Consider the following 22,503-nt stretch of genomic DNA (forward strand, 5'->3'; position numbering starts at 1 on the left):
TATTAAAGTGCCTTTATCTCAACCCACAAGTTTTCTCACTTTTACTCTTCTGATTCTCTCCCTCAATCCCACCGAGGCAGAGTGAGCGAGCGGCTTAGTGGCCGGCTGGGGTTAAACCATGACATTCAGTCAAAAAGTAAATTATAAAACTTGCTTGTTGCTTTTCTCTACTAACGCCAGAACAAGCAATTCTTAAGTAGCTTCTGAAATAACTTCCATTATTCAATAGAAGTTTGTCATTTCTTTGCAACAGAATACACCACAGTAATAACTCTGCAATGATCCTGGTACACTTTATAGCCCAAAGAACAGCCCCTGAAATGGTTAACAATGTTCAAAAAAACAACTTTCTGCTCTAAGAAGTCCTATCACAGAGCAACAAGAAACTGCCGCACCTTTACTTAAATTGTCTATGCCTCCATATCTACAGCTGACTTCAGCCTCACTGCACTGAGTTGTGTATCAGTAGAAAACACCATGCGATATATGCAGTAGTTGTTCATACTCATCAACTGAGAGCAGCTCACTTGATAGCTCCCCTCATTGGAAGTAAGGCGTGGAGCTCTCCTGCTGAAGATTACTCCCTGCTCTTTCTGCAAATAACCAACCTCCACCAGAAGGCTTTCTGACAGTACAGGTTTTTCCCTCCAAGGTTTCATTGAAGAATATGGTTCAATTTACGAAAAACTAAAGTTTCTCCCATGGAAGTTTTTTTCCTCATCCATCACTCTGCTCTCCCGGTAACAAAGGTCCACCTCTAGCAGTTTTGCTAAGTATCTATCCTAGAAAGCCAATACCCCTCCTATTTGCTACCTGTTCAGGTATGACAGAACTCCCAATTTACATGCCATGAGGACACATCTTTAAGACCAGTAAGAAGCAGCAACCTAAATAGTATTACAAACATAAGAGAACAGATGAATAGACGCTTACAGGAAACCCCTAATATTCCTAACATTAGTGCAAACACACAAACATATGCTACAGATATTTTGCAAGTCTGTACAGTAACTATTGACAGGAAAAGAAAATCTCACTTCTGCAACAACTGGAGCCCCACCCCCTCGCCACAAATTTCCTAGTAACAAAGCTGCTACTGCACAAGTAACACGCATGACATTCAGTATGCAGCTAGCAGAAGGTCAGACATTTGCTAATCTAAGTAAGGAATTGCTTTATCTTAAAGCATTCAGTCAGCTCTACCATTCTACTGTAGGTTTTTTATAAAAAAATTAGATTCTAAATATCAAGGTCAACAGTACAAAATAACAGAACCCAAAAGCAGCTACTGGCTAAGATCAGCCCACACAGCTTCTCCTGCACAGTAGGAAGAAATTTGGAAAAGCTGACTTGTATCATGAAAAAGAGTTGAAGCATATCTCCCTTGAAACTCTCATACCTATAGCCACTGCTGGGAAAGAACATGCATAAGAACCCATCTACTGCTTGTTATAAATTAAACATTGTCACTAACTCTTTGCTGACCAGTCAGAAATTAGGGGACATGTTCAATCTTTAGGCAGAACTACAGTCAGAAGCCTCTTAACCAAAGTAAGGTCATACTCCCTTCTTATTACCATCCCCAAATAGGCCTTTAAAAAGTAACATACAAGCATTTTGCAAGCTGTGAAACCCACAACAAAAAAGAAAAAAAATCATATACATGACACACTTAGAAAAAAACTAACAACAGCATCTAGCAACATCTACACAGGATTAAATCTGAAGGTACAAGGGCAATGACAAAGTGATAGCACTCCCATCTATTTGTGGCTGGTCTATATTGTCTTATGCACACTGATGCACACTTTGAGATGATCAGTTTTACTGCTAAAACATTGGGAATATTCGGATGAAAAAATCTTTGTTTTCTTCTATATCCAAAGGATTTACCATAAGGCCAGGTATTTTTTCTAAGTCTCTAACTTGTACTACAAGTTGTGTAAGGAAATGATTTCACAGGAAATTTGGGATGACTCATTTCTATTTCACTACCAAAGAGCTGACAACAAAAACTGAACACAGAAGGCTGAATTACAAGTGTCCCATCAAAATGATGGAAGCCTTTGCAGTGTCTGACCCCCACAGAAGCAACTAAGTATTCTGATTTGTGTCCTGCACATTCTTATACCACTAGCTGAAATACATATGCACATACAAAAGTATTGCAACTTTGACAAAAACATAATACTTTAAGTTGCACAGAGCACTTTTCTGCTATCGTATCCAACAATAGCTGAAATCTTCTATTGCTGCTCTTCTCTCCTAAACACAATCACCTTAGCTTACCAGTTTCCAGATACCTGATTTCGTTTTTCAAATATTTTCTTTGTCTCTCAAAAGAAATATTAAAGATTAGTTGGCCACTTACTGAGTTTTTCTGTATATCTTGCTCAACTTTAGAAGAAAACACCGAGAGGTCACCATTAAGTATAACCTCAGCCAATGAGTTCACCAAAGGGGCGTAATGTATAATTAGAAAAACCTATTAAAAGAAGGGTGGAAAGAAATATCAGACATATATTACAGAACACATACAGTTTCACAATTTCAGTCACTGAACATACTACTTTGACCTTGTTAAACTGGTATCTTAAGTTTACATGTGAAGTACAGGTGGTAACGGTGATAGTGATAGTTCATGAAACCTACTTCAAAACACAGGAGACCATAATCCTCTCTACAGGTATTTGACCTTTCTCTACATTTTAAGCTACCTAGTCTTAATAATTCTTCATACTCCTCCCTCCTTCTACGAAATGTAAATCCTCTCCCCTCATTAGCTTTGAGATGAAAGTTGCATGATACTCTAGCAAGGAAGCCAAATTAAAACCGCTGCAGAAAATTGGGTTTTTATGAGAAACTACACAAACTGATTATGGTACACAGCATCCACTGACCTTCTTATACGCCAATGACTGGCAGGACTCCAGTAAGTTCTGTGTTGTGCACACAGTTACTTTGCAGTGATTCACAAATAAATGTCATGCAATAGACTGATTTGGATCAGAAGCAGCTTTTCTGGCCATGAAGTCACAATGAATTATGGTCTAGCTACAAAGCAGATACATAACACAGGAATAAGGGCCATACTGCCTATAACATTAAAAGGACTTATCCAGAAGTGCTTCAGTGCTTTAAAAGAGTTCTTTGTTTATGCTAACCACTCTATTTTGAGGCAAGGCTTACAAGGTTGGGCCAGCAAACAATTGGCTTTTGGACAGAACCGGCTCAGGTGCGGCCACAATAGCCTTATGTCAGCTTATATCCATTCTCTCCACAGGAATATCAAAGCTGGATCCCTAAACAGTGGTTCTAGCTGAAAAATCCGCAAGTGATTTCTAAATCAGTAAACCTAATCATTGTTTCAACTATATTTAGCTAAACATGATCTCCACAGGTTTTCTGATTAAAGTCAGAACCATTCCAGACCTTCAAAGTGAAGTGATTATTAGCATACAGCAGTGACCTATGTAAAACTTTGGAAAGTCCCAGCACGCTTCAAAAATGCTTTGAACAACCTCACAAATCACTCAAGCTTCTTCTAATTCAGAAAGTATAGCTTGACTATACACAGGCATGTTTTGGCATAAGTACATTACATGTTCACTTTGTGAACAGTGAATGAAAACAAGTCTCTTAAGCACTTGTCTCTAATGAGTAACACCTAAAGTGTATGCCTGGTGTCAATAACAGAAATAGTTAAGAAGGTATTTCAGATACTTGGTGTACACTTTTTCAGATCCCACTCCATCAAAGACAGACTCTGTTAAAAAGAGGTAGAAAAAGATGTACTTCTGGCAGTTACAGAAAAAGTAGCCCGATTTTCTATATCACATCCCATTCTGATACACTAAATTTGTTCCCATTTCTTTATGGTTAGGGAAAAAAGTTCCATTTTCTTTATTAAAAACAATAAAGAACATAGACGCAAATCTTGAAGCGATACCTAGCCAATACTTCTGCTGAAAGAAGAGGTTAAAAGAGGTCAGCATATACAACCCTATGACGCAGATCCCTGTAGTTACAAGAAGCTGCTGCTCCCAAGGTTTTATCTGTGGTAGATAACTCCCACAACATCACAATTTTTTAGGTTTAGGTTAAGAAGCATCAAATTATACAATCCTGAAAAATCATGTTTCAGAAAAGTTCTTTAAAAAAGATGAAATTATGGGCCAGACCATAATAAAATGACTAATGTAAAAGCATAAGCTCAAAGAAAAAAAAAAAGTGTATTTTCGATGAATACAAGTCAAAACTATTTTCAGAGAATGTAATTTAAGAAAACTAGTCTCATAGCAATGCACCAAAGACTACCGGGAGAAAAGATTATTTTTCTCTACAATAATAAAAAAAAAAAAAACCAAAACAAACCAAAAAACACTGTAAAACTCTCTTCATTTGAAAATAAGTTCCAGAAAGAAAAGGAGGTGGGACTGGTAAGAATAAGAAATAACAAGCACTTCATTCTAGATTTAAGGTATAGGCATAACGAAATTCAAATTGTGAGAAAGTTTTCAGGTTTTGGTGGTGGTGTTTTTTGGGGATTTTTGGGGTTTGGTTGGTTGGGTTTTTTTAAAAAACAATCAAAAAACCCATGAGATCATTGGTCCCTCTTTTTTTCAAAGAAGAAGATTCAAACCTAGCTTCTTCCATAGCTTAGGCAGATTCAAAGTGGAATACAGCATCTATCTAAATTTCACCTGCAATTTTTCTAAATTCTGTCCTAGCATGTTGCATGGTTCTATTATGCACCATTTGTCAGGTGGCATACATAAACTATAATCAATGAATACTCCAAAGGCTACCCTGTGCTATGGGATTCTCAGGAGAATGATATTAACACAAGTAAGAAGCTATTTGGTCTGTCCATTAAAAGACAAATGATCTTGCTTTTTTCTTTTTTTTTTAATGGAAACTGATATGTTTAAAACTTTGCCAAATTGTCTTTAATGGCTTTGCCAAAATAGATGAAAATACAGTAATTTATAAATCATAACACTACTGCAAAACATGTTTTGAAATAGGACAAAATACTTAAAATACTTACTTGAGAAAGAAGATAGAGAGAAACTTGGAGACTTATTTTTGGACGCTCACCACCCTACAGAAAAACATTATGAAAAATGCTGATTTATTTACACAAAGTTGAAGGCATTCACACTGCTTAATATTTCATTTAAACAAAACTTTTAATACTGTATTGTTCCACATTCTGCTACAAAACATCCAGAAAGCATCATGCTCTTTAACATTCACTTCTTGTAAACTAGTTAAAATGAGTATACTCTTCAAATAAGTGTATCTCTTACTCTACATGCTTTAAAAAATCGCTATTGGTTACTGTCTTTCATAGTCACTTTGGTAACTTAAATTTAACGGATTAGTATCTGTGAAGTATGTTGGTTTTCACTATGCTACTATTCCTTCAAAAAGTACTTTTCTCAGTTACCATTCATTAAAGTCTGCTGTAAAAATAAGAAACAATGAAATATCAGAAACAATAAAATATTACCAACATAAAAACATATTCTTGACAGACACTTCTCTAATCAAGTAAATCACATTGGACAAAAATATATGAAATGTAACTTGAGCACAACAGTGCTAGATTTATATACCAGTAGTAATGAAAATGTTTCTAAAAATAAATTAGTGATCCTTTAAAAATGATCACCAAATAAATTAATGAGTTATTTCAAGAGGTAAGAACAGCCCAATTTTACAACAGCAAGTATCTCTGACCTCATGATAATAGACACATCTGCCTGAAAACAGGAGAACAAGCAGATTTTTGTGCATGCGTGAATGGAAAGAGAATAGCTGAAATGAAAGTAAAAGTCAGGAAGTCTGCTTCACCTTATTTCAACAGCCTTATCAATGGCAAGACAAGCAGCTGATTGTTATTCAATCTTCAGTGCACACGCAATATACTGAATTCTTTAACTTGCAAGAAACCTAACCTCTGGTTAATGAAAGTATGCTGAAACTCACAAAGTGTTGTGTATCTTAAGAACAAACACCCCTACAGAAGATTAAGAAGGGGGAAGGGAGGGTAAAAAAAAGAAACCAACAAAAAAAACCCCAACACAGAAATAAACCTAACAGTGAATTTATTTATTTTTTTAAAAGACAAGTGAATACAAGAACCTGTACAAGTTTTAACAGAACAGGTTCTAGTCCATTAAAAATTAGCTTTCTACTAAATTTAAAGGCTATGCTTTAAAAATAAATTCACCTATATTGTATTCAAACACAGCTTATCTGCAAATAGAAGAATCATGTATTAAAACCAAAAGTTTGTGTTTTCTACCTGGAGTGGATTTTTACACCATGGAAAACGCATATACTGGGAAAAGGTATTATAATCTGCTTTTGCCAGGAGACAAGTTACCATATCAGAACAGGAAATCACACACCTCCCAGCGTCAATGAAATTTAAACCCTGTTCCAAATTTGCAGCTCTTCTCGTCTCTACTACTGTTAACATAAAACAACCATGTCATCCAAAACAGTATTTGTTTGGTGAATAAAATTTCATCTATTCTGCCCCTAAATTCAGTCTCAGGGTATTTCTCCTACATAAACTGTTTCATGCAAAACACACAAACATAGATATTGACAGTATTAACCCTACTACAGAATACACCTGCTGAACAAATCATTATGCATACTGAAAGCAAGTAATACCTTTAAGACTTAATTGTTTGCAGGTATTAGCTTACCTTATCTTGATTTACTAGTGAATACACGTAGAGGGGAAGAAAGAGCCTATTAAGTAGGTGGTCTGTCAGGACATCATTTAAAAATTCACAATTAATGATAAGGATATCATTAAGGTAATGTAAATGATCAAGATGTTCTGCTACCAGATCACTCAGTTTGCCCCTATTTCTGTGCCTGAAAAAGAGAGCAGAAAGAAAGTCTCAGATATAATCTATCATCAAAGTCTTAAAAACCTAAGGAAAGAATTAATGTGCATCCCTTTCACAGATCACCTTGCACAGATCAACTGCCTAAAGAACACGTTTTCCGTGAAGTCAACTAATGCAGCTAACAAACAGTATTCAGGCTTATCTGTGCTTTAGGAGGCACATATCAAGTTTTTCCCCAAGTTTTCAGAAGTAATGTTTTTACAAAACTTCGCTTTCCACTGCCAGTCTTTTCACAAGCCAACCATAAAAAAAATGGTAAGATTTGTTTCCAAAAATAAAAGAGAAATCTATGTTGTATTTAACATCTACCTCTTCACTTTAAGAAATTGAGAAACAGCCACCCATTCTAAGGTGGGGGAGGGAAGGCAAACAAAGAATAACCTGAACCAACAAAATATTTCTGTAGTTGATAGTGAAATATTACACAGGAATTTCAGGTCTGACAGTTCGCATATTAAATAAGTGTTCAACTTTCCAGTTTAACTTTTTTTCCTAGAATTTTTTCAGAAAGCTGTTCTACTGAGATGATACACAGAAAAGGAACATTAAAAAGACACAGTTAATAAGACTGAGAGGCACAAAATACCTTTTTTGTATTCTGGATATCTACTAAATTTAGCAGAATTAAAACAAAGATGAAGAAAAAGCATGTTGCCAAACACTAATTTACTTGTATGGATATTAGCACAGATAGGGAACACAGCATTAACCACTATTAATTCAAAGAATCACTAAAAAACTTTGCAAGAATGAAAACCTTGAACTGTCTACAAGGATCATATTCAGAAACTAACTTAACTGGACTACTACAGACAAAATAAGGAGAATATCAACATCTGGGAAAAGCATTTCCATTCAATACCAAGCATTTGTAAAAGCTTACTCTTCATCAGTCTGCACACAGTTATCCAGTTCTATCACATGGCTTCCAATAAACCAAACGAGGTTGGAGAAATAAGGGACAGCAGTTTTATCTCTAATGTAATGCAGCATAGGTTGGTTGTCCACTGAAGAGAAATTGTTAGAAAGAAAAATCAGTTGCCAAATTTTTTTCTTAATTTTTGAGAAATACAACAAAGTATCTTCTGAATTTTGATTACATGCTAGCTTTTCATACGAGTATATACCTGACAATCTTATGCATGAAATGGACATATACAAAAGCGTCATATCAATTCTTAATTGGCTTGAATGAGCCTAATACTGATATATTTACATAGGTCTGAAGATAAATCTAGTGCGATTCAGAAAGGTTTTTTTAGCACATTCTTTATTAAAAAGAAGAAGAAAAAAGCGTAAGAATAAAGCAGTAATGCTGAAAGTCAAGCTAGTTAGACTTACATGACACTGCATTAAGGAACACAGGAATCATCAGTGAAGGAAGGGCAAAAGAAACAGACAACAGTTAACAGGATTAGGAGCTGGGATAGTGACATCGTCCAAAAGGGTTTAAAAAGCTAAAGCACAAAGCATCTAAACTAAAAGATACAGGGTAGGTGTTAGATCAGAATATATGCAAATGGATAGTCAGAAAGTTATGAAATCCGAACATCTGAGCTGGTTTTTTTTCAACTCTAACCTTTGTATCACTACAAGATTCAATGAAAATTCTAGACAAGTACATTTTTTTACCATAAAAATATTTAGTTACATTAATAGGATATGAAGCTGGCACTTGGCTCTTTCAGTAAGCTCATATTTGGGTTTACAGGTCCTTGAAGTAAAAAACAAGTACCAAGTGCCTATTTCTCAACCTACAAAAGAAAGACATTTTGTCCCTTGCAGTCAACACTATAAAGTACCTATCTGCTATGCAGGCTATCCAGTTATTTGCAAAGTTCACTGTTTTAAAACAGATCTTACATTCTTCTATGACGAAGACTGTCATCAAATCACTACTTCTCTTAATTAACAGAAAGTTGTGTAAATTCAAAATGTAACTGAATTTAAAATGGATTAAAGAATAAAAAGCCCTGCAGGAACATACTCCATACTACATACTACCTTACAGCACGCTGATTTCAGAAGTAAAAGTTCTGAATACGCACCAATTTTTCTACAGAGATTTCGGGGGGAAGTGACTTTCGGACGTTGTCTAGTCCAAACCCATTCTCAAAGTAGCGTTAACTTCAAAGTTCAACCAGGTTGCTAAGGGCCTTGTTGAGTTTTGAAGATTTCAAACAATACAGATTCCTCAGTTTCTCTGGAAAACCTGTTGCAGTGCTTAACTATTCTCACAGTGAAGTTTTGGCTTTTTTTTGTTTATGACCTATTGGAATGTCCAGTACAGGAATTTGTGACTGTAGCCTCCTGGCATTCACTGGGCACCTCTGGGAATGGTCTAGCCCTTCTTTAGACTGGAGTGACTGTAGCACCTAGGAGCTCTACAATCATATCCTAATGCACTTCAAATCCAAAAAGAAGTGATGCAGCCAGCAAGGTTACTGCTTCATACATTATAAAGCTCAAATTCGTAAGTTAAAAATACTTTATTTTCTTAAAGCACTTTGGTTTCAGAGTCATTTTGGTTTTTTATTTTTTAAATACAGTCACATTCTGATCTCTGTTGGAAGAGAAGCTAAAATTCTTTGTGCGTGCTTGATAGTCTTTTGGGTTTTTAAGCCAGTTTCATCTGTGACGAAACAATACTATTTAGAAGCACTTACAAGTATGTGCTGTAGGTCTGGGGTTCTGTTTCATAAAAACCAAAATGCTTATCTGAAGCATGTCAACATGCTAAGCTTTTCAATCTCATAAAACAGACAGAAAACCCTTAAATGTAAATACCTGAAAATTAAACTACAATGAAACAAGCATTTTGTACACATGCCTTTTTTAATATATAAAAAGCATACCTTTGTATACATTTAAAGTTATAGTCCTAACAGCAATCCTGACCATGCTTTCTGGGTGGTTAAAAAATTTAATAGCTTCAGTGTACAAGGCGAAGTCATTAGTATGCTGTAACAAGAGGGGAAAAAAGTATTTATGAATTAAGCAAAACATGTACAGAATATTTGTTGGGATTCCATATGCAAAATATTTTCCATGTATTACTCTGATAGTTTTGTCTTCTACTTAAGTAATCAAAATGATTTTACAACACAATGTCAGCTGCATTTGTAGCTCTGCATTAAAATAAACTGCTTTAGGCGTCAGAGCATTCCATGTTAACTCTGCACATATTCAGTGCTTTAATGCCCTCTTCTGGCAAAAAGTGGAAAGGAGCAAGGAAAAATCCATTTGAACTTTGGCCTTTAATTACTCAGGCTTTTTAGACTTTGACTAAGCCTCTTAGAACCAAGTGGTGCAACAGAAAAGATCCTGTTTATAAAAGCACAGGAAAACACGGCATAAACAAGTTAAATTCTCTGGGAAGCGGACTTTAGAACTACTGAAACAGTCCAATACAGCGCTAACTTCCACATTTTAATCTTACAGTTGTTACGAGGACAAAGACCTTCTTTATCATGCTTTTGCAGAGATCCCCACAAATGATTTCTCAATCACTGATATTACCGTTATAAAAATAAATGCAGGACTTGCTGAGACAAGAGACTAAATTAGATTATGTGCCAAATTGCTATCAATTTCTAATTACAGTCCTCTTATCATTATACTGCAACTCTTTCTTCACTTACCTCATTATAAAAGAAATGTACAGTATGATTGTTGAGTTTCAGGGAAAGAGTTTTCAAAAATGATATGTAATATGCCATGATCTCCTCATCAGAAAAGTCAAATTTGTGGACGATAATAGAATTTACATAGTTGTTAGAGAGCAGGTAGTCTGAAAAATAAGAGACATTACACAGGTTAACAGAAAGAAAAAACCCATTATGCTAACTAGCTGTACCTGAAGTACCAGCTAGCAGCAAAATACCTGATGCTTGAAGATCCTAATTTTTAGCCAAACAGCTCAAGTGATGGCTTCAAGTGTAATATAAGGAAATTGTTCCCTACAAAGGTCGTCTTTGCTCCCAAGAACAAGACAACTGAGAATACACTTCACCTTTCTCAATTTATGTAGGCTTTGCAGCTAATAACACTTAAAACAAGTCTCTTTTCCTTCCAAAGTCATAAACTCTCAAAGGCTTGCCTGTGACTTTCTCTTCATGACAGTTGTGGAGTACCTTAACTATTAATCCTCTGTCCTCTTTACATTTCTAAAAACCTTGAGGTAAACACAAGTCACTGAATGGCAGCCCCAATGATGTCAGAACAGTTCCAGTACAAATTATACAACAGAGTTCCACCACATAATCTGCAGCAGCAAGGCGAACATTTCAGACCACAACTAATTTGCTGACTTAAAGAACCCCCTGAAATATGCTAAATAAGCGTTTCAGTAGTACCAAACAACTACTTTTGTAATACTGAAAATTTACGTTAAAAGGTATTCTGGAGTCAAATTACACTGTATTTTCAGTAGCGTTAGATTAAAAAGATTGTTAGGAATTCAGATAGTTTTAATAGATATATGATATGTAATTATAATATATATTTTATATATTATATATATAATTCAGATAGTTTAATTCTGTGAAGAAGCATTAGGACTAATTTCATGAAATGAAAGGGAATTCAATCAAATCTTGATCACTTAATCCTAAAGAGTTTAGAAGTGCGCCCTTACACAGTGATGTTTCATGACTGATGTTCTCAAAAAGGATGTTCAAAGTCTGCAGAAGCTGTACACACACATAACGACCAGACTTCTGACGCAAGATGTTCAAGAAGAAAACAAACATATTCTTCTCCAAGAAAAAGCTGAAATAAAATAGAGGTGTCATAAATACAGCAAGTGACTTAAACAGGAACATAATTTTACTAGGATCATTGACAACAGCATGCTTTACATTTATGAAGAATTATTTTGCAAAGTTTTATTCTACAACAGAAGAACATCTTCCAAAAACCTAAAATACTAACAAGGACACTTAAACATTCAAATTCTGCAGAAAAGGGTTGTCAAGAAATCAGGGCCTTTTTTATTTGATTTTTAGTACATTGAATTTATCAGGCAGCTTCCCTACCCTGCAATCATAATTTTGAAGGGGAGAGCCTCTAAATGAAGGTTACGTTTTGTTCACTTGTCCCTTTTAAGCTAACGCAATTTTTGTCGTCAACACTGTAGACCTTATTTTTGATCCACCTTAATTTTTTTTTTTTTTTCACACTAGAAGCAAGCATTTCATGGTTTATTGTACAATTCAAACAGAAGTGAATGCCTGCAGTGTTTTTAAACCAGAAATGCATGCAATTTAAAGAGAACAGTGTGGACTCTCTCCTACCAGGACATTACAAATACATATCTATGAATTTTTTTTTTTACATTAACTGCAGAAAAACTCCACATTCCTAAAATTCTCCCAAGCAGAGAACAGTGAGGAATGTGACGGAGTTACAGTACAGATATGAATAATCAGAATAAGTTAATTTTCTTAGTCCACATCATAAGCCAATCATGTTGAAATCATCTTGTAAAAATAAAAGCAACCACTCCCTAAGTAATTAATAACACCAAACACCTTAGCTTTACTTACCTCAATCACAAATTGCCTTTATAAAAGAGCAAGTGTCTTGAAGCAAACAGCCAAGCAATGGGTATTAATACAGTCAGATTGGCAACTGTGAATATTTGTTTTGAAGTTTGTTTTTCTATCACACTATTTTATGAGCATTAAAATAACATCTGAACAAAAAATTCTAAATATCATAGCTAGAATAAGATATCTATTTGTAGTATGTTATGTAAATTGAACAAATTAAAGTAATATAATAGATGTACTGAGTAAATCTGGACCCTAAAATAAGTTAGAATTTGTATTTATATCAAAGATTTGAGAGTCAAACCAAAGCAGTACATGAGAGGGGCTCTGGACTTAGAACACTTTTTTGTTAACAGAAGCTTTCTTTGTATGACAAGAATATGATCCTGCTTGCCAGTCTACTATACGACAGAGCTTTCTACCTACATTCATGAAATACAGTCTTGGAAGGGTTAACCTTTTGAACTAGGTCCCTATGCAACTCTAACCATTCTTGAAAAACAAAACCAGAGGCAAAATTGCTTAAAGTACTTACTCAAATACTGAGCTGTCATTCTGATCCCCCCATATAAGGATCTCTGTTATAGAACGAATAGTCTCTACGAGCAGATTGCGGTTGTGATCTGTTACTGTTGTATTTTTAGTCAAAACATGATACATGTACCTAAAAGAAAAAATAATGACAAGTAATAGGCTATCCTGCCACTTTCACATGCACCATGTTTGTCTTTAGTCACTGTGACTTAACATAGACACACACATTATGTCTAATCATTGTACAATTTTAAAATCCTAAAATTTCCTTTTAATGTTGATGCAGAGAGGAAAGTAATTGTTAATATGTAACAAACGAAACAAATCCATAACTAGCCAGGTGAGTTATGAATGCCTATGCATATGTTAACATAGGACTAGAAATTATGTAACACTTCTCCCATGGTGCTTCTTATGGCAACCTAGTGAATTTGCTTGGAAGTATGTTAAAGTCAAAGGAGTGATGAGCAAGAAAAAAGAGAAATAGAAGACGCAGGTAAGCATGCAGTAGCTGATGTGGGAAAGTAATTCTGGAAAGAGGCAAACGCAGATCTAACTAGAGAAGTTCTTGTCTGCAGAAACACTTTACAGACTCACATCAATTTGATGGTTGATAATGAGGACTCTCAAAGACTATTTACTCATCTTGGTAAAGCTTAATCATCAGGTCTCTGGCCCTTCAAGCATAGAAATACTGTTCAGAAAGGTGGCAAATTCCAGGTTTACCATCTCAAAGGGCAAGAGTTTAAGGCTGTCTAGTGAAGTTTAAAAAAACATGTGTCTATATTACACAGTTGACAGGAAGCTAAATAAAATTTGAAAGGCTTGTATTGTAAGTCTCAGAATTTTACTCAGTCAAGGAAGCACATTTCTCTCTTTTTTTGCAAAATAAGATGCTACATGAAAGATTACTTCCCTTTGTCCTAAAAAACAAAAAAAGGAGGGGGGAGGGTGGAATTCTAATAAAAGAACAAGAATCACCACTGGTTTTTCCCTCTCTGGTTTGGGGTGGGTTTTTTTTGCTTTTATATAGTAATAAAGAAAAGGGATGGATGTAAGAAAGGTGTACAACTATGAAAGCAATTAAATGAAAAAATATAATCAGAGAAATTTCATGTCATTTTAAAACTGCAAGAGTTTAAACTACTAAACACAGATCATACATTGCTATACTGCAATCTATTGAAAAAACAGGAGTAACACCTCAGCATTCAGGATCATCTGTGCGACACACAAGTGTTTGGAAAGGAAGACAGATTTTCCATACTATCAACCTTCCCATGAAGGGTGGAGTTAATCAAAACTCCCAGGGTCCATTTTCGGGCAAAGAGCCTGCATGTCCTGACTCTGGGGCAAACTCAACTGGTTTGGATTCCATGAACGTCTGTTCAGTGACTCAGGTCGAAATTTTAGGAATCTTACTGGTATGATGCAGGAGTTTAGAAGTTCAAGAAGCAAGTTTTTAAGCGACAGACTTAAAGACCTCAAGCAGCTATTATGAAAAAGATAAAAATACCAATTTTGCCAAGCTATTATAGGGTTCCAAGAAACACTGTGCATTTCCAAAACAGAATTTTGGGGTGTCTGGTCTAAAGTAAGTTTCAGAAGTTTAGGTAAAAAAGAGACTTGAAATCACATTTCAAAAAACAGTATTCCCATCCATTTTATCTACACTAAGAAACTGAATCACTGCACAGGGCAAACACGCAGCTGGAGACGAAAATGCCATTTAACTGAACACGAGTATCAGGCTGTTCCAACCAACTATTTATCAGACTTATGAAGACAAAACAAGATATTACCTAGTTTCAGTTTTCATGCTCGAATTCAATTAAAAAAAAAGTTTGATCATATTTGCAGTTTACTTAAAACTTGCAAAATTTTTTTGGGGGGAACCTTCTTCAACCACTGTGCTGCCACTCAGTTGGCCAGAGCTTCACAGGACTTGTTGCAAAACATAGCCTGTCTTCATAAGTCATGCAGGAAGCAGAAGCTATTTCAGAGAAGTTTATTACGCTGTTATGGTAAAATGCTATATGCTTGTTGATCTTGATATTGTTTAATCATCAAATAACAATTTTACTATGTTGAGTACTGCACAAGGACACCAAGAGGTAAACAACTCCCAGAAGTTCACAGTTTTAACAAACTTGATATACCGCATGCTCCCTTCCCTCCCCTCCAAAACCAGCAATGTGATAAAGCCTACATCACGTTAAGGTTAACCTACCAAACAGAAGAGGAAGAAAAAGGGAAGACATGGCAGGAGGGGGAAAAAGATTGGCTTTTCATACTCCTTCTCTTCAGTAAAAATTTCTCTCCCCTGCTTCACAGTTTTTTCCCCTCATAAATCAATACTTATTTTCCAAATCCAGAACACAAACTGCTCAGATTGAAACCATTCTAGGAAAAGTTGATTCATAGCTATCTCCTACAGTCATAACTGCCTGGTCACGTGCTGTACCATAACAGAAGTCACTAAATAGCAAGTCAAAGGGCACCTGCAAATCCTCTTCAAGTAATCTGAGGATCACAGTTCAAGATTCCTTCTATGGAGACTGACAGTGTGATGGCTCACAGCGAAGATGTGAGAGTTTATGTCTGACCACCTGTAAGAATTCCCGGGGCTTTCCAAAAGAGCACACAGCACACAAGCCCTGCAAAAACTTGCCATTATGGCACTATATGTATTATCAGGACAGTGAATCAAAAGACAGAGCAAAAACTAAGTCACTGCTCTGAGCATGCATCAGTTAATGGAACAATGAAGAGCTGAAGACAGAAGGCAATTAAATCAGAACAGTTCGTTCCAGAGCAATCTGTATAGTAAGTATTTTTCCTGATAGAGTTAAAGAGAGTAATTAATACTACACTACTTCACATCTTTTAGCTTATTTATTTGGAGTCATATATAAACTACTGCATCTGTGAACATACATTTCTCATTAATAAGTTACGTTATGCAAACTTGGGAATGAAGCTTACTCCAACAGCAGAGCTCTGAGAATGGGAAGCAGTGGGAAGAATTACATGCTATTACCTCACCTCAGGAGTCTATGGCACATGAAGTGTTACAGATGCAAAAAGCACGAAACATTCAGTAGTCACGAATACATTAACTCCAAATTAATTTACTTAATATTAACATTACTGCAAAGTTCCTTGATTTGCTAACACACTGATGCACTTAGAGAAAACCTGGGCTTGTTTTTAGCTGTTCCTTTATCTACTTACTTGAAAATGAATGAGAAAGCATGCACATACTTGCTCTTACCAGACATGCAACATACCATATCATGAGAACATGAAGTATCGAACAAAACCAATATTTTTATACTTACATAAATCCTTAAAGCCTATTCTTAGATGCTGGTTACATAGGAGTCAAGTTGGTGCTCCAAAATGCTAAAACCTCAAAGAGGAAGACTTTTGTCATCTCTATCTCTCTGTATCTGAAGACTGGGTTCAAACAAACAAAAACCTAACAAAAACCCACCATGCAGGAAGTGTCAAAGCTGATACCATCAAAATCAGTGGGAGATTTTGTCAGCAACTTAACAATACAAACAAAATTCTGAACTTTTTTCTGGTAAGAAACCATGCTCAAAGGGATAATATAATAACTCGTGAACATAGAAAGTCTGTATTAATGACCTTCCTACTTACTACTTACAAAAACACACTAAAACAGATAAGAGTTTAGGAAGTCAAGCACTCAAATTTAAAAACCCCAGACTTAACCGTAACACAACTGCTTCTTCATTCTGCTTGTAACTATGTAATTACATACTGTACTCATCGAGGAAACTCGATGTATAGCATGGACAGTACTGCAGGAAATGAATCAGCTGTGAAACAAGTCTTCAACCATACATGTTTACGGACACTACATCTGACCGAGTCATGAGAAATGTTCAGCACCCAACTCTAATGGCATAAAACCTTCTGTGCAATCAGTATGTAATTAAAATACCAAGTGTAGAAGCAACAATGGGAAACATACTTGAAGGTGACAACAGGGCTATGTAAAATACCTCTTAGAAAAGTAGTAAGAAAAAAGTTGCACCTAGAAACAAAGATACTAAGCTTAAGTTCCAAAGCCTTTCACTCTAGCAGGAATGCCAGAGACGATATCAGATGAACTCTTCAGAAATAGTTAAGATATCAGAACTTAAATACTGGGAAAAATGACATAAATCATCTTCATCCATTCCATTGCAAAGTCAAAGCTTGTGGGAAAAGAAGAAGGGAAAGGGATAGAAGGGAAAGAAGATACAGTTATGCTCTCAAGGAGATCTGACCATGCATCTGCTAAGGCTAGACTACCCTCAGCTGGGCAACAGGAATAGGCGACAGGAAAGACTTTTTGCTACTTAACCATGGGCCACAGCTCCTAAGGTGAGTAGCTGCAGAAATGCAGTACAGTGACTATCACAATCACTGGCTGGAGAGAACTGTAAGAAACCCTGACCTACACAAGAACCCCATGGCTTACATGCAGAGGTAGGCCACAAGAGAAAAAGAAGAACACACAGCTCATGAGAAAGCACTAACTTTAAGTTTGTGTAGCAAGACAGTTTGTGTTGCCTAAAACAGTCTTGATGTATTTGCTTTTAGAACTTGAAGCATGTAATAAACAGAGCAGAGGACTAGATAAAGGGAGAAAAAACAGGTCTCATTTTAAACTGCTGGAAGCCACCTTTAAGAAGTGGGTTCTGGCCTTGTTTCAGACACACTCATGTAAAGATAAGTCATTTCACAGGCCATTTTCACAAGCAATCACTAACATTGTTCCTGTTCCCAGAATATTTAGGTTTTCTCCATTTATTAAGTTATTGACATTCCCTCAATTACCAACCAAAGGGCACAAAAATATCAAGGTCTCTGAAAAATAAGTCAGAAGTACTCAGGCAGTGCCTAATACTGTTTCATAGCCTCTCTAGATCGCAATTCAGCAAGGTATTAGAAAGCTGGATGAAACTGTAACTGCTTTCACTAGACCAAGAGACTGTATCAAAACCCTTAATACAAACAGCTTCACAATTTTCCTTTAGCCAATCCACTCCACAGCACGTTTGCAGAAAGACTGAGTAGTAAAATTTCAAAAGCAAGCCTCAAACAAACTGCATTAAAGCTGATAGGAAAGGAAGTTCCAGATCTAGCATTTACTGACAAAAAGCAGTAGTTCTCTCAGTATTATTAACGAGGTGTATTGTTTACAATTTAGACTAAACTCTACATTATGCACATTAAAAAATAATAATATTCCCATAAGGATAGCCTGGGCTAATTTCACTCTTGTAACACAGCATAATACATCTCTTATAGGCTAAGCTAACCTGTAATAGCAAGGTTAGTGTGTTCTATTCAACTCATTCACATGGAACACAACATGAGGTTTTGACGAGTTGAAAAGATAAGAATGCAGACAGCTCACAAGACGGTGAGCTTATCAACTCTGACTTTCTTTCCTGACCCTGAAATGAAGGTTCTTTGCCCCTTTCTCCTTCTGTTGCTTTACCCACCTCAACTGCTATGTTAGAAAAGCCCTAAATTTCACTTTACCACTAGGTAGCTACCTTTGCTGTTGACATCTAGCTAGAAACTGAAATTCACACAGCCTAGCTAAACAAACACTTAAAATATAAATAGTCTAAACAGATCAAAGATCTTGGCTGTCCTTTACATACTACCATTTTAGATTTCATAATTAAAGAAGTCACGTGAAAAACGCAAACAAACCAAAGCTAGGATTTTAGTAGAGAACTATACACTTCAGTTCTCAGACATGAAGTCAAGCACAAGCCACGACACTTATAGCCTAATTCCCTTTTGCTGCAAATCAAACAGGGTATCATTTTTTCTACCCTCTGTGGCCCTGAGAGAATACATGATCACATTTTTCTTGCCTGAAAGATTCTAACATCCTAAAGTCTCCCTCTCACCAGCCTACTTTTTCTAAACTTAAACTCAATTTCTTCAAATTTCATCATGCATCAGCATTCTTGCTCTACCTTCAAGTGTAATATCAAAACAGATAGATCCAAAGCTCCATGAGTGCCGAGTAGTACCCAACAACTACCCACTGTATGTTAAAGACAACGTTCCTATCTGAGCATGACTTTTCCCCTTTTTCCTGCAATGCCAGATCATGTTGACTTACTAGTCCAACCTACCATGCTTTCAAAATTACTTTCTGCAGTGCTACTGCCTCATCAATTTTGTATTTATGGACTTGATTTCTGTGTCTTTGGTAGAAAGTAATGCATTTCAATTAGTCTTGCTGGTTTTGAACATTTTTCCAGTTTAGAGACAAGGACCAGAACCATAAATCATCTTGATAAAGTAACTGCAAGATCCTAATCTTGTATAAGTGCATCCTGCTCATTACTATCAGACTCCATGCGTGTCCTCCTTGTAATTTGACTAATGTTTGAAAACTACCAGCCACCTATTTCTCAACGAGCTATGTATTCACAGTGAGTTAACTTAGAAAATGCTTCCCCTCTCAATGACCTCCTTTTCTTGTTCAGTAGAAAGAGAAGCTATAACAGTGGATCTCATTTTTCTCACAATAGCAAAACCCTTAAAATGGAACAGAGAATTTAAAATTGTTTTATCCCTTGCCATCCTTCCAACTCTCCAGTGGCAGAGCTAGAAAAAAACTATTCACCTTCTGCAGACAGCAGTAACGCAAGGATATCAGAGTCTGGAGACTAACATTACAATTCTCAAGCTCAATGGCTTTACTTTTGCGCCAGCTGCTGAGCCCTCTAACCCGGGCACATCCCCTGGACCTGCAAAACCACCATCTGGACTACCACGAATCATTGCTGACTACTAAGATCCACACCCCCCACCCTCCCACACCTCAGAAGGTCTATGTTGTTTACAGGCTGGGACCAGGCTACTCGCTTCCCTGCCTTAGCCACTACCAGGAAACAATCAAGTTGTCTCTCAAGAGGAATGAGATATTTCTTGTATGTATCACCTCTTACACTCTACTCCACCGAGTGAGTCTGTGACATTATTAAAAATCAAACAAGCACGTATCGCAGCCATGAGTGTGACATGATATCACGGAACTGTATCTGCCCTGAAGACCTTTTGGGACGAAGAGGCAGATTTCCGTGAGAAAGACACCAACCCACACCGCACAGAGAGCCTCCTTCGCCGCTGGTGAATTGCTCCGGGAGCTTTCGGCTCGGGGGAGCTGCGCCAGAACGCACGGCCGAGGAGGGAGCGAGCGACTGGGGAGCGTCGCCGCCGCCCCGCCTCCCTCCCCGCTCCCTCTGCTCCGGGACGCCACCGAGCCGCCCCCCGGCCCCGCAGCCCTCCCCGAGGGAAAACCCTGCCCCGGGCAGCTCCGCAGAGGGAGCCCGCCCGCCTACCGCCCCCCGCGCCGCCTCGTACCCTCCGAGTCCCCTCACAACCTGGGAGGGCCGACGGCAGCGGGGCTCCCCCCGGCAGCCCCCAGCCCCGCCCGCCCGCCTCTCTTTCCCCTCGCAGCCGCCCCCGAGCCCGCGGCCGGCTCCGCGCTTACTTGAGGTGGTCCAAGGAGTGGATGCTGCGGGAGGCCTTCCCGTGCCCGCCGCCCACCCAGCTGCGGGAGCGGCCGAACATGCTGGCGACGAACGGTTGCTACGGCCCGCGGGGCTCTAGGGCTTCATAGCCCCGCGGGGAAGAGCGGGCGAGGGGGCGAGCGGCGCCCGGGCGGGCGGCGACCGGGAAGGAGCCCCAGCCGCGGCCGCCACCGGCGCACACCAGCGCCAAGACGCATGCGCGGGCGAGGCACGCTGGGAAGCGCGGTGCCGCGCCCCGCCCCGGCAGCGCCGCGCGGACTGCAAGTCCCAGCAGGCAGCGAGGCGGGCTCGCGCTCCGTCCCCCGGCGGGGAGCGGGCCGGGGCGAGCGCGAGCCCCCTCAGCTTCCCGCCTTCGCTCGTCAGGCCAGCGCCCGGCGGGGCCCGGCCTGGCAACGCGCCCGCCAGGGCCCGGCCCCTGCCGCGGCCCGCCACCGTCCCAGCCCCTCGCCCGCCTGGCACCTGCAAGGAAACGGGAGAGTCCCCGGGGAGCCCGGAGTTTTCTCCATTCCTGTCAGGATTTCCACAGGAAGGTTGAAACACGAGCCCTCAGCCGTCATCCCAGGGCCGCACTTCGGCCGTTTTTCTCGGGGCAAGCCAAGGGACGCTGCCCGGCAGGCGCTCAGCCCTCGGGGGCGCCGTGTCTGCACCAGAGCAGCGACGGGCCTGCACGACGCCCCCGCCTCCCAGAGCCGCAGGACTTGGCTCAATTTTTTATCTAATTGACTCCTTCCCTCTCTTTGGCAGTTACGAGTTACATCTTCTCGGGTCATGAGAGGACTGTGAAGTTAGAGGAATATAAAAGACTAAATTTAGCCTAAACAAAAGAACAGCCTTTTAATGTGTGCGCATACCTCCCAAACACATTGTAATTTGAGACAAAATTTGGCCCCTGACGGTCCTTGTTCACCTTCCGTAACTCAAAATCAAGCGGTTCTGGTGGGGTCAGCTCTGACCAGAGAACAGGATGCTGCAAGATGCAGCGACGGAAATTCAGCTGCTGACATTCCCCTTGCTGAGATTTTTCCAATAAGGATTGCACATTTAGTTTTGAATCGGCTTAAACACTAACTTAACTAAAGCAGAACAAAGAGAACGGCACCATTAATGACTGTCTTGACCTGGGTTTAGACTTTTTTGCTTTAACTAGATAAATAAACCAAGTAAAAGCTGAGGAGTTTGTCAGCCAGTGTCGAAAAAAACCCACCAAGTCTAAAATCGTGGCTTTGATTATATTCTGATATAGGTAAAACCTCGGTCAGCGAAGAAACACCACCACCGAAGTCAAAAGGGCCCCAGGCCCGCACGGCTGCTCCAGGAGGGCCTTGTTCAACAGCAAGGGAACAGCGAACAACTGCCAGGGGCAAAGAAAGGGACAAAAGCTGCCCACGCTGCCCCCCGGGGTGCTGAGGGGCTCGGGGGCGGCGAGGGCCGGGCACCACAGGACGCCTCCAGCCCCCCCGCCCGGCCCGACGCGGCGGGCCCTGGGGCGGGCGGAGCGGGACCCGGCTGCCGGCAAACGCGGCGGAGGCGCCGCCGCCCGTCACTGCCGCTCGGGGCCAGCCAGCAGCGCGGCGGGGGCAGGCGGCGGGGCGGGGAGGCGAGGGGGCGGGCAGGAGGGGGCCCTGCCGCGCAGGCCGGGGCTGGCGGGCGAGCTGAGGGCGGCAGGTGCTCCGCGCCGAGCGCGACAACGCGCCTGCGGGCTCCTTCCGCAAAGTTTGCGGGCGGGAGGAGGAGGGGAGCCGCGGCGGGACTGCAGCAGCAGGGCTGGAAATGCCCCTGAGGAGCCTCCTGCCAACGGCGGGGCTGCGGCAGCGCCGCTGAAGCCCGCGCCGGCCGCCCGCCTGCCGGGCGCCTCCCCCTCCGGGGAAGCAAGGGACCGAGCCGGCCGCGCTGCGGCTG

The 22,503-nt window shown here is 39.5% G+C and overlaps 1 protein-coding gene across 3 annotated transcripts in view; it reads right to left on the reverse strand.

Moving 5' to 3' along the window:
* The window catches only part of CLEC16A (C-type lectin domain containing 16A), an 86,139-nt gene extending 65,495 nt beyond the window's left edge, over positions 1 to 20,644 (reverse strand). For 2 of the 3 annotated variants that reach the window (XM_075718068.1, XM_075718066.1), the window contains exons 1-9: positions 20,565 to 20,644; positions 13,023 to 13,151; positions 11,572 to 11,705; positions 10,577 to 10,725; positions 9,791 to 9,896; positions 7,819 to 7,942; positions 6,726 to 6,900; positions 5,051 to 5,104; positions 2,372 to 2,485 (exon numbers count right to left, since the gene is read on the reverse strand). In XM_075718068.1, coding sequence (XP_075574183.1) covers positions 2,372 to 2,485; positions 5,051 to 5,104; positions 6,726 to 6,900; positions 7,819 to 7,942; positions 9,791 to 9,896; positions 10,577 to 10,725; positions 11,572 to 11,705; positions 13,023 to 13,151; positions 20,565 to 20,644 — 1,065 coding nt within the window. Of the gene's footprint in view, positions 1 to 2,371; positions 2,486 to 5,050; positions 5,105 to 6,725; positions 6,901 to 7,818; positions 7,943 to 8,276; positions 8,283 to 9,790; positions 9,897 to 10,576; positions 10,726 to 11,571; positions 11,706 to 13,022; positions 13,152 to 20,564 lie in introns of all 3 variants that reach the window. The other variant, XM_075718067.1, reaches the window with a different exon arrangement.
* Between the last annotated feature and the right edge of the window lie 1,859 nt (positions 20,645 to 22,503).

The sequence above is a fragment of the Pelecanus crispus genome, chromosome 11 (genome assembly GCF_030463565.1).
Source record: "Pelecanus crispus isolate bPelCri1 chromosome 11, bPelCri1.pri, whole genome shotgun sequence".
NCBI classification, from domain to species: Eukaryota; Metazoa; Chordata; class Aves; order Pelecaniformes; family Pelecanidae; genus Pelecanus; species Pelecanus crispus.